This window comes from Anas acuta, chromosome 5 (genome assembly GCF_963932015.1).
Source record: "Anas acuta chromosome 5, bAnaAcu1.1, whole genome shotgun sequence".
NCBI lineage: Eukaryota > Metazoa > Chordata > Aves > Anseriformes > Anatidae > Anas > Anas acuta.
Genome location: NC_088983.1, coordinates 31,269,884 through 31,284,587, shown reverse-complemented (window position 1 = coordinate 31,284,587; position 14,704 = coordinate 31,269,884). Strand labels below are relative to the sequence as shown.

The 14,704-nt window shown below is 43.0% G+C and overlaps 2 protein-coding genes and 1 non-coding gene across 4 annotated transcripts in view; 1 reads left to right on the top strand and 2 right to left on the bottom strand.

Annotated features, from left to right (window-relative positions):
- Positions 1 to 8,443, bottom strand: part of KNL1 (kinetochore scaffold 1) — a 30,669-nt gene extending 22,226 nt beyond the window's left edge. The window contains exons 1-10 of one of the 2 annotated variants that reach the window (XM_068683660.1): positions 8,312 to 8,441; positions 6,401 to 6,483; positions 5,887 to 5,956; positions 5,412 to 5,451; positions 4,607 to 4,666; positions 3,303 to 3,364; positions 2,793 to 2,848; positions 2,042 to 2,081; positions 973 to 1,010; positions 573 to 625 (exon numbers count right to left, since the gene is read on the bottom strand). In XM_068683660.1, the coding sequence (XP_068539761.1) occupies positions 573 to 625; positions 973 to 1,010; positions 2,042 to 2,081; positions 2,793 to 2,848; positions 3,303 to 3,364; positions 4,607 to 4,666; positions 5,412 to 5,451; positions 5,887 to 5,921 (384 nt within the window). In that variant the 5' untranslated portion in view covers positions 5,922 to 5,956; positions 6,401 to 6,483; positions 8,312 to 8,441. Of the gene's footprint in view, positions 1 to 572; positions 626 to 972; positions 1,011 to 2,041; positions 2,082 to 2,792; positions 2,849 to 3,302; positions 3,365 to 4,606; positions 4,667 to 5,411; positions 5,452 to 5,886; positions 5,957 to 6,400; positions 6,484 to 8,311 lie in introns of both variants that reach the window. The other variant, XM_068683659.1, reaches the window with a different exon arrangement.
- A 272-nt stretch (positions 8,444 to 8,715) lies between these two features.
- Positions 8,716 to 8,797, top strand: TRNAS-GCU (transfer RNA serine (anticodon GCU)). The gene has a single exon. It is a non-coding gene; the product is annotated as a tRNA-Ser (tRNA).
- A 1,407-nt stretch (positions 8,798 to 10,204) lies between these two features.
- On the bottom strand, positions 10,205 to 14,550 carry RPUSD2 (RNA pseudouridine synthase domain containing 2). The gene is made up of 3 exons (XM_068683662.1): positions 13,989 to 14,550; positions 13,567 to 13,863; positions 10,205 to 12,793 (listed from the first exon to the last, which is right to left on the bottom strand). Exons 1-3 carry the CDS (start codon positions 14,358 to 14,360, stop codon positions 12,002 to 12,004), a joined length of 1,461 nt encoding a protein of 486 aa, XP_068539763.1. The 5' UTR covers positions 14,361 to 14,550; the 3' UTR covers positions 10,205 to 12,001.
- Between the last annotated feature and the right edge of the window lie 154 nt (positions 14,551 to 14,704).

Genomic DNA, 14,704 nt, shown 5'->3' with positions numbered 1-14,704 from the left:
CTGTTCAATTGCTTTGTTTGATAAAATAGACCTATGACATCACCACTGAAGTATAGCATAGTTCAGGATTTCGGTGGCTGTGAAGGTCTTAACTAAAAACGTTGTTTTATCACTTGAGTCAACTGAAGCATTTCAGTTACCTTTTCATGCCAGTCACTGCAATTTTCTGAACCTTTTTAACAGTAGGAACAGACAGTGTATATCCATTCCACCCATGGAAAAAAAAAAAAAGTAGACAGTAATCCATGAGCAAAAAAATTAAACTGACCTATCTGAAACATAAGCTCCTTTACATATTCTTAGATAAGCATTGAAAAAAAATGTAAGAACTAGCTCAGATACTGAAAAGCAATTTTAGAAACAAAAATTATCAACAGTGTAGTATAAGGACCATCAGATTAGGAAACTACTTCAAAACATAGAAGATTATGCTTCAGACAAATTTCTTGTGAATACGAGGATTTACATTTTAGGCAGCTGGGGTACATGTTTCACCTTTACTACACAAATTATTGCAATATATTTTGGACACTATTATTCTCAGCACTGAAAAAATGAGCACCTTCACATACCTCAGTCTGCTGCACCAATGCCTGGATAGGGGCATGAAGTAAAGTGTTCATCCCTGTCAAAAGAAAAGGATATAGCGCATTTGCTGAGCTATTTTATTATTTTAATCAACTGAAATGAAGGTCAATGCACTCATTACATAAGTATCACATTCTGAGTAAGCACATTTAAAACGAAATATATCCTGAAAAATATTTTCAGTACTCCTTTGAACACGTAGTAAGCTTACCCATGCTTCTACAATACATAATGCTGTTTATAAGCACTGAGACAGTCTGTTCATGCAATAGTGATCTCCATCAGTGAGACTGTTCTAGACATGTTAAAAGTGTTCTGTCAACTATTATCAATAGTTTGGAATAAAAATAGTCATTCTGTTGTTAAATCTATTTTCAAACTCACCAGTGATCTCACATGGAACATCTTCAGGTTCTTCATTTCTACAAAAGATGGTTTAGGTAAAGTTTGTTAAAAGATTGCAAACCGGAGGGCTTCAGCAATATACTTAACAGGCAGAGAATTCTGAATTCTATTGCAGAGCTCATACACGACTGGGCAGCAGACACCAAACATTAGGATATATTGAAGACATATTTGTAATTTGAACTAAAGTGGTATTTTCCCACGAAACTCTTTTTTTCATGGGAAAATAGGTTAATACTTGATTTTTAAACAGGTTAATGCGTTATTTTTAACTCAGACTTTCTACTTTTAGTTGTTCCTTTCTTTTTGGGAAACTGAAGACGTGTTCCTAAAGCCTGCAGTCATTTTTCTGCAAAATCAAAAGCCAGGTACACCGACCAACTTTGGCTTTTCATCTAACATTTAATGACTTCTGCTCTTCAGTGTTTTCTTATATGTTCTTTCAAGCCCAGACTGCCTTGTCTAGAATACTGATTTTTGTTTATACACACATATGTTACTGTATTGCTTTATAAGTGTTTGTTAACTATAGCTGTAGGTAAATGTTCCCTTGCTGTATATTTTAAATATAAAAAAATGCCTTCATGCATAGAAACAGTCTAAATCTTTTAAAATTAAATTGAGTTGGTGAGCAACAATCTCCTAATTTTATTTTATCTAGGCCAGAACTTTGAGACCAGACTAATACTCTATCCACCTCTGAGTGAAAAAGTGATGATAATAAACATCCAAGACCATCTCTATCAAATATGGAATCTGGTAGGTCTCTCCTGGAAGACATTCCCAAACAATCAACTTTGGATGAAGCAGTTTCAAGACATAATTGTTCAATTTTTCAGAAACATCTACTTTTTTTGTGAATGGCAAGAACACCTATATCCTTTTTCTGCTGTATTCCTGTAACCAGTCAAATGTATACAGCAATTTTATATCTAAATAAATAAGCACGTTACATTTGTTGGTTTCTTTGAGGAGTAACATTCTTATGGTCGCGTGCTGTGTGAAGAAATGTATTTGCAGTGTGGGAATAATTTTTCCCCAGACTTACTGATTAAGTAGGACATGATTCCCTGTATCTGCTGCACACTCTAAAAATAAGAAGATCAGATGTTACAATGAGAGAAACAGGATCAAAACATTCAGAGACGAGAGTAAAGTGCACAGAAAAGAATGTTCTGCAGTTCTCACTCTTTATGTTCCTTTTTATCATGGCAAAAACCCAGAGAACCAAAGTACTTGAAAATGCATTAGCTTTTCAGATTCTTCCTAGGTAATTTTTGACAGAGTGAATATGACATTCTTCTCGGTCTTCATTTGATCTAAATTCCTGTCCTAGTTTCAGCTAGGATAGAGTTAATTTTTCTCCTAATAGCTAGTAGGGTGCTATGTTTTGGATTTACGATGAGAAGAATGTTGATAACACACTGATGTTGATAACACACTGATGTATAAATTGTTGCAGAGCAGCACTTACACGAAGCCAAGGACTTTTCAGCTTCTCGCTCTGTCCTGCCAGCAGGCAGGTTAGGGGTGTGTAGTGCTTAGCTGCCAGCCAGGTTAAACCACAACAATCCCCAAAACAGATTTTGTTCCACATACATTTTGTCTAAAAAAAAAAAATAATCTCCGAGCTACAAGGTCCACAGTAGTAGTAACTAATGGGTTTTCATCCAGTCCATCATAAACAGCTGACCATGTTGTTCCCTATCTATGACTGATGAGCTTGACTTCTTAAATTCTGGCTGAAGTCTCGTTGCTAATAGTCTGTGAAACCTGTCAGAAAAGAGAGGAGTTTTTACCTTCATTTTCTCTTTCTGCTGCATTATTCTTAAGATCTCGCTGGAAGACTCTGCAGCTAAGAACAAAGAAAAACAGTTTTTAAAAACACAAGATAATCTGTTTTAAAGCAAACAAAAAATTAAAATAAATAAAAAAAATAATCTCAATCTTTTCCCACATGATATGTTCTGAAATGGTACCGAAAGACAGCAGCTTACTGAACCCAACCATACTTTCCAGCAGGAAGATACCATTATCATACTTCATGTGAAATCACTAGAAAAGTTAATGAAAACCAAACTTTCCTAATTATATGAAATTTACTCCATCATTCTTTATAGCTAGGATGAGAAAGTGCGTAATGTTTCTACCGGGGCTTAAAACCAACTTAGTATAACAAGTCACCAATTTTCTTCACTGAATGCCCGTAAGTGTATGCAAACAGCAACTTCAGGTGATAGCAGATTATTACCTACAACTTTATGCTTAAATAAAGAGATGTAGATCTGCATTCTTCAGATCAAACTTACTTTATGGTGTTCGCAAAGCTGACACGTCGGGAGTTTTTCCTACGTTTTTCTATATTGATATCCTGACAAAAAAAAAAAGACAGTTTGATGTACAGAGAACAGTTCTTATGTTCTTCTTCACCAAAAAAAAAAAAGAAAAACTGCAAGTGTAATAGCTTAACAACAGATATTTTCAAACATCTTTGAACTACTTATAGTTCTCCAGCTTCTCTCCTCTTCACAGGGAGACACCTATCTCACAAGAAGCAGGTTCTAAAGATCATTTTGTACTAACTGCTTGGTTTCAGACAGAAGAAGCAGAATACCACTTATAAGGGTTTTTGTCTGGCTTAATGTTTGGCATACTAGGGAAAAAACACTTAGCTGCTTAGCACAAGTGAGTTGCAGGATTTTTTTTTTTTTAATTTAGTTTTCTGTGACAACTGGAAAAAAACCTCACCTCTATGGGAGAAAGGAAAGGATACATGGAAGAATCAAAATCACCACTGATATTTTCCTGAAGAAGTGTTTAAACGGTGTCACTGACCACATGATTATACTAATGCAACGTTACAAGGTGTGTAACAATGCAACGCTGCATATACTGTAAAGCTAATTCACCATACCACGGCAGTACTGTGTCTGCAGTAAGCTTCCCTAATTAAACAGCTCTGTCCAGGGCAGCAGAACACTCACTGTTTAAGAAAGCAGACAACGTGTTGATGTACTGACATTATCCATTATACGCACAGAGGAACCATGTCAGCATCACAAGCAGTTATGAACAAAGTCGCACTACTGCATACGATGGTTCTATATTGCTCAGTAGCAGTACTACACATCATTGTTAAAAGGTATTAATGTTTAAATGAAGACTGAGCTGCTCTTCATGCTCAAACCAGTTTTGAAGTATATTATGCATGGGTATAATATTTCAGGCTCATATTTCATATATTTTGAAAGAAGTTATTAGAGAGGTGCTTCAGCCTCTGGACCCACCCTGAGAGGTTCTTTCTTTCTTACACTGTGGGCCCCAGAGCTGCACACAGTACTCCAGGTGGCAAACTTGGACTACACCAGAAGCAAGATGTATCTGTTAATTTCTGACTATTCCTCCCTGCTTAACAGAAGACATATTCTGATGTAAAATAAAAGTTCAACAAATTTCATGTAATATTTGTTACTCCAAACATTATCCTCCAAAGCAGTTATTACAGGAGTTTTTACACCTACATTATTCTAGTGACCCTGTTTAACCAGGGACTGGTTGAGGAGCAAACCAAAGATATTAAGAGCATCAGCAAACGAGGACTTAACAGACCTACCTGAGTGAGTTCATTCCCGTTTCCCAAATCATCAAGAGGATTTCGTGGAGCCTTTAAAATCTAAAAGAGAGTAAGTTGAGGAAATCAGAGAGTAAGTTGAGAAAATCAAAGAAAGGATCAAGCAACAAGTAAATGACTGGTTCAGTCACAGCTGGCGTACAAGCAGTTCAAGACATCACTTATGCACAAGTTACCATGGATTTCATAACCTACAATTCACTCTTGCATTGGGCATCTGTCCCAGACTCTGACCCTGCTTCTCACCAACGCACCACACATGGGAGTTCAGTTGGAGGTATACTTATTATTGACCAAAGAATTTATAAAATTCTGAATCCATAACCATGAAGGCGTAACTTTAATTTTTGAGTATCTTATTCACGTATTTATTTTGAGAAAAGAGTGGGTAAACTGCCCTTGTGCATACTAAATTCATTCACTTCAATCAGAAAATGACTAGGTATATCCCTGTACACTCGCTTCACCTGGGAATCCTTCTGTGGAAATTGTATCATCTTCTGCCACATTGCTAATGTGAAAAGCAACGCTTTCAGACTTGAATACATCAGCCAGCCATACAATCAGTGAACTGCTATTTCACAAGAATACATGAACTGATTACTTGGCAGTAGAGAATCTGTAAGCGCCAGAAGCGTCACATTCAATCACAAACTTAATAAGGTCTTTCTTTGCTCTTGGTATGTTTTTCTTCAGGCTGTGATGAGAAAACTAATTCTTCTTTATGGCTCCCCTTCCCTTCCTTCACTCACTCAGTTTTATTTTAGAAATGCCTTAAGTTACTCACAGAGGACAGACGCCTTCTTCTCATGTGCTCTGTATTATCACTGGGGGGAAAAAAAGAGAAATAGATATTAGTGCATAAACTGGAACCAAGATGTATTTCTTGATGCTAATAATTTATGATGCTAATAATTTCTTGATGGCTAATAATTTAATCTCTCCATTATTTTTACAAGTGTGAAGTTACTTAAACAAACTTGCTTGGAATAGATCATTCCAATGCTAGGTGCCATAAATGACCCTTGGAAAAATCAACATATTGTGCTCTGACCCCTGTGGTCAGTCCCTAGACAATCCACTGCTATGAGATTTCCTTGAGCTTTCCTACACCATGATCAGAAAACCTCCCTGTTTTTCTTCACGACAGACAGCATATTTCATTCAAGAGATCTTAAGGTGCACACAGGGATTAAGAAACATTTTGCATCTAAAAGACAATAGTCAAATCTCAATGAGGTCCTTATGAGGTTTCAACTTACTTTTCCATGTTAGGGTCTGTATAAATCTTGTCCATTTCTGTTGGAAGTACTTTTCATCTAAAATGCAGTACTGAAATCAAAAAAACATTAATGAATCTCAGTAAGAATATTGTATACAACCACAACTAGATACTAGACTCAGCTAGTTGCTATAATTTTCTCCTCTATCCTTCTTTACTCAGAGGAATTCTCTAATGTCTAACAGGCCTCCCAGTTCAGTGTTTTCTACTGCATATCATGTTATAAATCAAACGAGTAAGCAGTTTGAGTCTTACTGGTTCGGCAGCCTTCTACTTAAAATTAAGATTTCAGTAACTGCTGGAGATAAATATGATCAAGCCTTCTACAATACAAAGTGCACTATTTTGCTCTGACACACAAGACAATTTTTCATCCACTACTACTCCCTGCCACCCCAAGAATATCTTCTCTTTTATGAACTAGTACACCTATTAACAGTCACAGCAGGGGATAATGAGTTAACCCACACCATGAAGATGCCTTAGGATATTACCTAAGGTTTCCTGCAGAGCACAACAAAATGCAAGGCTTTGAATACCAGGTTAATATTCCTCATAACCTCGCTCTCCCATGGAACTGACAAAGAACACAATATATTGTAGCACTGAATCAACACCGTAATATCAACAAATGCAGTTTTCTGTGCGCTTTCCTAGATTTCAGTGAGATTTATCTACATGCATATCTCCATCGTTACTACAATTGCAAAATATTCATATGTGACAGCTATAAGCAATCTGACAATACTACCACATTTCATTTTTCCCTTGCTAAACCTCAGCAAACAAGAAACTCTTGCCTAGGCAAGGGTTAAGCAAATTGTAAAACACTTTTTTTTTTTTAAAAAAAAAAAGAGACAATTAGAAATAGAGAGGAACTGCTCAGCTTTTGCATTTCACAAAATCACAGACTCTTGGAGGTGCGAAGGGACCTCTGGAGATCGTACAGTCCAACCCCCTGCCCAAAGCTATGGCCAGTTGCTCTGGGACAACCTGTTCCACCTTCTCTGCATTTTTTTTTTTCTAATGTGTGAGTGAAATTTCCTGTAGTCCAGTTTGTGCTCATTGCATCTCATCCCTTCTGGCTCCATCTTCTTGAAACTTTCCCAAAGGTTTTATACACATTCATAAGTTCCCCCAAGTAAGCAACACCACACCTCCCCTTCTCCACCAAGCCAGTCTCCTCACCATAGACCACAGCATTTAAACCACCAGCTGACCACGGAAAAACTAAGCTTTAGGGAGGCTTAAAAAAAAAATGCTCTAGGTTTAGTGAAACACTAAATCAATCATTTACTAGTGGGGTATTGCTATACACCCCTCAGAAAGGGAACTGCAGAGGCCCTGGCTTTCAGGGCCTGCAGCTCTGAGGCAACAAAACCAAGACGGTCTGGGAGCACTACCCAGAAAGACACCCAAAGGCTAGCATACACCTGTAGCTACCACTTTTAGAGAGGTGTTTTCCCAAAAGTACTGCTTGGTGTTGACCAACGCGAGCGTTTTATCGAGGTTCCCCTCACATTTCTGGGCTGCCCCAGCACACTGAAATCCCCTCAGGCCCGAACTTGGCATCATTCAGGCTATTAACAGCAACGAGTTACGTTTTGTTTCTAAATATAAAACATTTTAGTTCATTAAGATGGAATAATATATATTCAAAAATAAGGCTACGGTAGGCCTGTGGAAGAGCAGCATCTCTTGAACAGCTTCCACCTGGTAACTTTCAGGTTTCACAAATAACACAAACAGGGAAATCTCATGACTTAAATAACGAGATCATGATGTAATTAAAACATTTAGTATTTTTGCTGTAATGCATCCGGGTACTGTGAAAGTCAGCAACGGGATGGGGTTTCTTTGTTCGCCACACCACAGCACACGGAGGGAGCTTTTAAAGACTTGAGGTATAAAAGCGTCTTCCATTTTAGGCGAAAATACTTTGTGTAAAACTGTTTCGTGTGCGCCTTTTTGCAATTTTCCTCCAAATTCACGGCCACCGACTGCCTTGGCTGCGATCTGCAGGGAGGGACAACCTCGCCTCGCGACGGGGCTGAAGGCAGCTGCGAGATCTATTAACAACATTAATATTAAGGGCAGGAGACCCCAGAGAAACTCGGAATGCAGTCAGCCAGCTTTGAAAAGCATAATTGTAGGAAAAATAAAGGAAAGAAATCATTTGAACGCCGATGAAGGGTTTGCCCCCAATTGGCGACGCCCACAGGAACACTTCGCTGGTGGCTTGCCGCGCTCATCAAAACTTTTAAATATAAAAGAATTACAAATTGGCTGCGAGCTAACAGAACTACGTTCCCTACAGCCCCCTGCACTGCTCCCAGCTCCCCCAGATCCCCCCCAGGGCTCCGAAGCCGCCTCAGCCCCGCCGCCCCCCCCGGCCCCTCACTCACTGCCCTCAGGGCGCCGCCGCCTCGCCGTTCAAACCCAACCGCCGCGCGCCAAACCGCCCGCTCAGCGGCAGGACGTACAACATGGCGCCCCCCAGCGCTCCGTACGACATGGCGGCCCCCAGCGTTCCGTACAACATGGCGGCGTCCGCGATGCCAGCCCGTTGTCTGCCTTTTCGGGATTAATCCTCGCCGGTACCGCGCCGCAGCCACAGAAATGAGTGTGAAGAAGCGGGGAGTGCCCAGGATAGGATGGCTCGGTCTCTGTGCGGTCGTGTCGCCCTGTGTTCTTGAGGCCAAAAGGCAGCAGGCGGGCGCCATCTCGCAGAGCGGGCGGTGGGCGGGAGGCGAGGCCGGGAGCAGGTGGTGCGGATTCTTATGGGCTGTGCGGGGAGCAGGGCTCTCGTGACGAGGTGGCCGAGTGGTTAAGGCGATGGACTGCTAATCCATTGTGCTCTGCACGCGTGGGTTCGAATCCCATCCTCGTCGGAAATTAGCTTTTCATTTTTTTTTTTCCTCCTACCACTCCCGTTTCTTTTTCCTTACTTATTTAAATTCTATTTTAGAGCCTCGAGGGCTGCCAAGGCACATATCGCCGCTCCGTGCCTCCCTCCTGCCGCCTGGGACCGCCCAAGGAGGCCTGAGGGGAGGTAGCCGCATGCCCTGGGGCCCTGCAACCTCTGTGCCCAAACACCACCAAACTGCTTCTTTTGACCCAAATTGTCTCCTTCAGGTTTGCCAAATGCCTGGTGGGAGCCTCAGGTAAATAAATTTTTGCAAAATCAGGGGTTGAGGGAGCACTGGCCAGGCTGATCACAGCGCCTCACCGAAACCACATCCACACTCACTGACTGTTGTAATGAGCTTTTCTTGTAGCTATCAAGATTTTAGAAGTGTAACAGATTACTAAGAGCTGCTCTGCATGAAGAGTTAACTTTTAAAAATCTGGAACAAGAAGCTGATGAAACAAAATGCTCCCCCAAGACTTCGCTGCATGTTGAAGCCATAATTACTGCAATTAGCAGGAGCAGAAGGGGCCTCTCACATGTAATTTACTGGAACAGCTCCCAGAGCCCTCCAGGCTATGCTGCCCAGATTGAACTATGCTTAAATCCTGGTGGAAATCAGATTATACCAGATCCTTATGCAGAGCATGGCCATACGGTAGCTCTTTATACGCACAAGTGACACCTGTAATGGACTGGTTAAAATACAGCTGGAAAAAGTGGAAGATGAGCTCCCTGGTCACATTTGGCCTAATTCTCAGGCCTAGGTGGGGATTTATCACATGCCATCGCTAGCAGAAACACTTTCTTCGGTAGCAAACCAGCAGATGTTTTATCTTGTGCGTGTTTTTAGCAGGTACCAGCAGCAGACACCCAGCGGCTGCGCAGTGTGAAACCACCAGCTCGGACTCAAACCAAAACGTGATGCCACCGCTGGTAATCTCCTTGAGAAACCAGCCTTGAAGGGTCATTGCCCAAAGCGTCTTGAAAAGACAAGTCATGGCATTTCTTGGCCAGTAAGGTGTGATAATTAAAATATATTAACTTACAGCCATAAGGGATAGCCAGAAAAAGTGAAACACAGCAGTGAGCAGCAGTTCCACATTTGGCCATTCGGTCTCCATCTATCGACACAAGTCAGTAAAATTTCTTTCAGGTGCTTTTTTCTTACAGAGGAAAAAACAAGCAAACAAACAAACAAAGACAATATAACCTGGGTCACATCAGTCTCAGCTAAAGCTCAGCTGCCCTTAAATCCATCATTTTTCCCGTGTCTAAAGCTAGTAACAGCTGCATATATTCTTATTTTGAAGGCACTGAATTTTCATTTACATAGTTAGATAATATATATATATATTTCAGTGTTTGAAAAAACTAGATGACACAGGGGAGTTTTTACCTCCTTTGTTTAACAAGCTGCCTGCAGCTAAATACCAGACCAGGCCTTATTACATGATGACAGGAAAAAAATATAAAAATCTGTGGTTACATTAGAATCATGAGAGACCCTTAGCAGGATGTAGAAGAGCAAAGCTCAAGTCTGAATGAACTCTTACAGAAACATTCAACAACAGCTAGATGTACAGGAGAGGAAAGAAAAAAATGATTTGGCTACCTTAGGCTATTGGATCCTGGTCACACCTGTGGGTATCAACAAGTGATTTTAGGAGCCTTGCCAGGGAAGAGGGTGGTTGTTCCTGTTGGCCTGGCAAACCTTAGTCGTGGAGCACACGTTGTCCCCAGCACCCCACTGAAGAACACCTCATGAAGCAGGGGTTTCTCCCTTAACCTGTGTGTCTTAGTGGGTTAAAAGAATGCAAAGCTCAGCATGACAGGGAAAGAACATCCAGTACTGGACCACGCTTCAGCAAGGCTGGTGCCATGCTTACTGAATAGCAGCAGGTCTCCTGGATTCCTTTCCTCACCTTTAAAAAAGTTTTCTATAACATTTTAGAAGTGTTGAACCCTATGCATGCATCCTATGTAGGCGGGTGCAGAGGATCCTGAAATAACATGGCTCTTCTCAGGAAAGGTTTTGATTGTGTGCGGCTGGTCATTACCACTGAGGTTGCGTAAGATAGACAAAAAAAGAACCTAATACAATGATTGTAATAAACCTCTCAGAGGTCATATAAACATCGATGAAAATAAGAACTATAGTGATATTTATCATCCTGAAGACATTATTATAAAATGCATTAAGAAAAGCTTCTCGTTTGCTTATATTCTTTTTTTTCTTTAAGGCCAATTGTCACCTTGAAGCACACATGAAGCAATGTTAAAAACAAATACCATTCAGAAACAACTTGACCATGGTATGGTAAAAACAAAGTGAAAAGCGGTAGACTGGTCTCTACCTTGCCTTTTTATTCAAGTATGGAGATGTTTTCATTTGAGGCATAAAGATTAGAAATCAATAGGTTCTCAGAGAAGATTACGTGTTTTTTTTTTTAGAAAGCAGATGTGTCACAGGGCACATAATAAGACACTCTGCTAAATCAAGTCTCCTCATAAATCTCATAAGGATAAAACCCTGGGACTAGTACCTCCAGAAATAGGCCCAACGCACAGATCCATTCCTAGAGTTACTGATCTCAAATCAAGCAATTATGCGAAGGAATTCTAAAAGAGCAATTTCAAAGCAAAGTCCACCTTGCTGACAAACAGTAAAGAAATCAGCTTCACAGTGCTCTGGTTTTACCTTATGGTATTCTCAGTGTTAACATTTTGGTTTTTAAAATCAGTCTGACAATAAAATCAAAGTACAAATAGTTTTCCTGTATGATGTGACATCCAGTATGTTGAACAACTTTCCAACAGCTCTCACCTTACAGTACAAGAACATTATAGAGCAGGCCAAAAGAAAAATCAGTTGCTTAATTTAAGCGTATGCACTAAGTTTTCTCTGTATGTAGTTGACAGCAGACCCGTAACACATTGAGGTGTTTGTTGCCCGTGTTCGCTAAATGGCAATGTAATTCTAGCACTGAACCCCCATGTTCCTGCCCACCTTTTACAGTGCCTGTCAGCAGCCACAGCAATTTGCCAGCCCCAACAATATGGGGGCTTCCCACCCCATTTCAAGTCACCAGCAGTTTCTTCACCTCAAGCACCCTGAAACCTTAGGTCTTTACAAGACACTTCTCCGGCCACACTAGAACAATGCCCTTAGATGTCATGCCCTCTGTCATTCCTCCCAGTCCTCCATGGCCCATTCAGGCATCTTGGAGCAATAGTCAAACTCTGCTCCCTTATAGCGCAAGGCATGTAGGTACATCACCAGCTCCTTAGGAGATGGGTCCCGCCTTGAAGTTTTACACTCCACGCACAAAGGGTCCTTCTCTTCTGAACAATTTTCTCCTGTTTGCCCACTCTTGTTCTCACATGAACCTAGTTCTGTAGTTTTTTCAAGTGTTTCCAGATTGGTATCAGGGTCCAGTGTACAAGCCGGTGTTTCATTTCTCTCAGGATCCTTAGTGCCCTCAGCAGGGCAGGAGTTCTCATTTGTAGGATCAGCCTGCACAGATTCTGTGCACTCGCTTGAATTACCAGAGTCTTGATTTTCTGCATTGGTGTTCAAGTCCTCTTCTGAAATCCCCAAGACATCCAGGCTCTGTTTGGAACGATGCTCCTCCACGAGCGCCTTAAGGAGTTCTTCATCTGTTTTACCAATCTTGCCACCTTTGCCCTTTTCAGGGCCCCAGGCTTCCATGTTATAGATGGGGTCGTTGACAATGGGATATCCCAGGTACTGCAAGTGGACCCGGATCTGGTGTGTGCGGCCAGTACGCGGAAGACACTTGACGACGCTGGTCTTGCCATTGTAACTGAGCCTCTGGAAGATGGTTTTGCAGGGTTTCCCTTTGGGGTCCACACGGCACACCCCCACCTTGTATGAAACAACCAGTATGGGCTCCTCGCAGACCACTTCGTGTTCTGGGAACTCCCCCACCACACGACACACGTACTCTTTTTCCAGCTATGGGGAGAAAGAACAACTCTCAGAAGAGAAAACTGTCTTGGGTCTGATTATGATTCAGTCTCACCCTAGTTACTCCCCTCTCTCTCTCTCATCAATGAAATACATATCTTTCATTTTAGGTAATCTACTCAAAGTTTTATTACAATTAAACAGGAAGAGAAAAAAAAGCAGCTTTTAAATCAAATTTCTCTCATTCTAGCTTCCAACTAGTTGGGAATTCAAGAACGTAAGGGCCTGAACTGTCTTCCCCATATCAAGTTCAAGAGTTGCCTCTCAGTGCATTTTGCTGTGACACTCACTGCCTTGGACCAAATCCTGAAAGTTAGCACCCTGCAGCTATAGTTCTGTTTGGACTGAAAACCAGTGGAAAAAAAACAAAACTTCTAAAGCTTAAAATGGAAAAAGTATTAGATGACTGACACGCTTCTACTGATAAGTAAAACTGCTCTCTAACTGACGGACCAGATGATATTTAGAGGCCCCTTCCAACCCAAACCTTTCTATGACTGCACGCACAATACCAGCCAGTTTGCACAATCCCACAGGGCTGGAAACCCCTTTCAATACGATACTACCAAAATTGCTTACGGTTTTGCTCCATCTTTCTCTCTCCATGCCCCTTTGCACAACTGCAACAGGAAGAAGACCACAAACTGTCCTTGGAATTGGGTTTGTTTAGACCAGAAGTTTGACGGACTTTTTGCCTTAGTGTGTTTCAAGAAAATACCACACAAGAATCTCCCAAAAGTACTGCAGCCCTTAGCTCTCACCTGCCTCTCCCGAACCTGCTCATCAATCCTCTTAGACACCTCTACCGTCTTGGCAAACATAAGCACTCCTGAGGTCATGCGATCGAGTCGATGAATTGTATGGAGCTCCTTAAGGTTGTGCTCTTTGCCGAGGATGAAGATGACGGTGTTGTGCCGAAACCTGCCACAGGGATGCACTGGCAAGGAGGACGGTTTGTCCACGACCACCACCTCATCGTCCTCCGCCAGGATTTGGATCGGCTGGGCAGTGACCGGCGGCTCGTGGCGATGCACCGTGTTTCGGAGAAAATCATTATTCTGCCAGAAAAGCAAGCAATTAGGGTGCATTTTGCATAGGCACACCACCTGGGGAGCTTGGGAAGGATGAAGGGAGGGAAGAAGGGATTAAGGGATGAAGGGAAGGAGGAGGGAGAGGCGCCCACCTTGAGCACGACGTCCAGATCCCGCACGGGCTCCTCGTTGAGGCGCAGGCGGCCAGCACGGGCGGCGGCGCGGTAGAAGGCGAGGGGCTGGGCTCGGAACTCGGTGCTGAAGACGTGCAGGAGGCTGCGGCCGACCCAGCGCCCCTTGCAGTAGGTGCGGAAGTCGTAGTAGTAGGGCCGCACCTTGCGCAGCCCCCCCTCGAAGTAGTACGAGGTCTCGGCGAAGTGCTCCGCGCTGAAGCTCACCCCCGCCTTCAGCTTCCGCGGCGGCGGCACGTAGCGCTCCCCGGCGGCCAGGCGGCGTTTCTTCGGGGCCGGGGCTGCCGCCTCCTCCTCCCCCAAAGCGCCGCTTCCCGGCCCCGGCTCCGCCATGCCCCGCCGGGGGAGGAGAAGCGGCCGCTGCCCCCAGCCCCGGCCCCAGCTCCGCGCCGCCACCCGCAGCCACGCCGCACACAGCGCGCCGGCGCGCCGAGTGACGCCGCGACGCGCAGCCAATCGCTGAAGGCGGACGCCGGCGCGGGCCACGCCCCCTCAGCCCTTAACCACACCCCTTTACCTTAGCCACGCCCCCTCCCCATTCACTCCATCACCCTTAACCCCGCCCCTCCGATCAGACCACGCCCCCCTCCCATAGGCCACGCCCCCTACCTCCAGGCCTCGCCCCCCAGGTTTTCTCGCCCTCCCCAATTCCCGGCGTTTTTACCCCAAAACCTCGG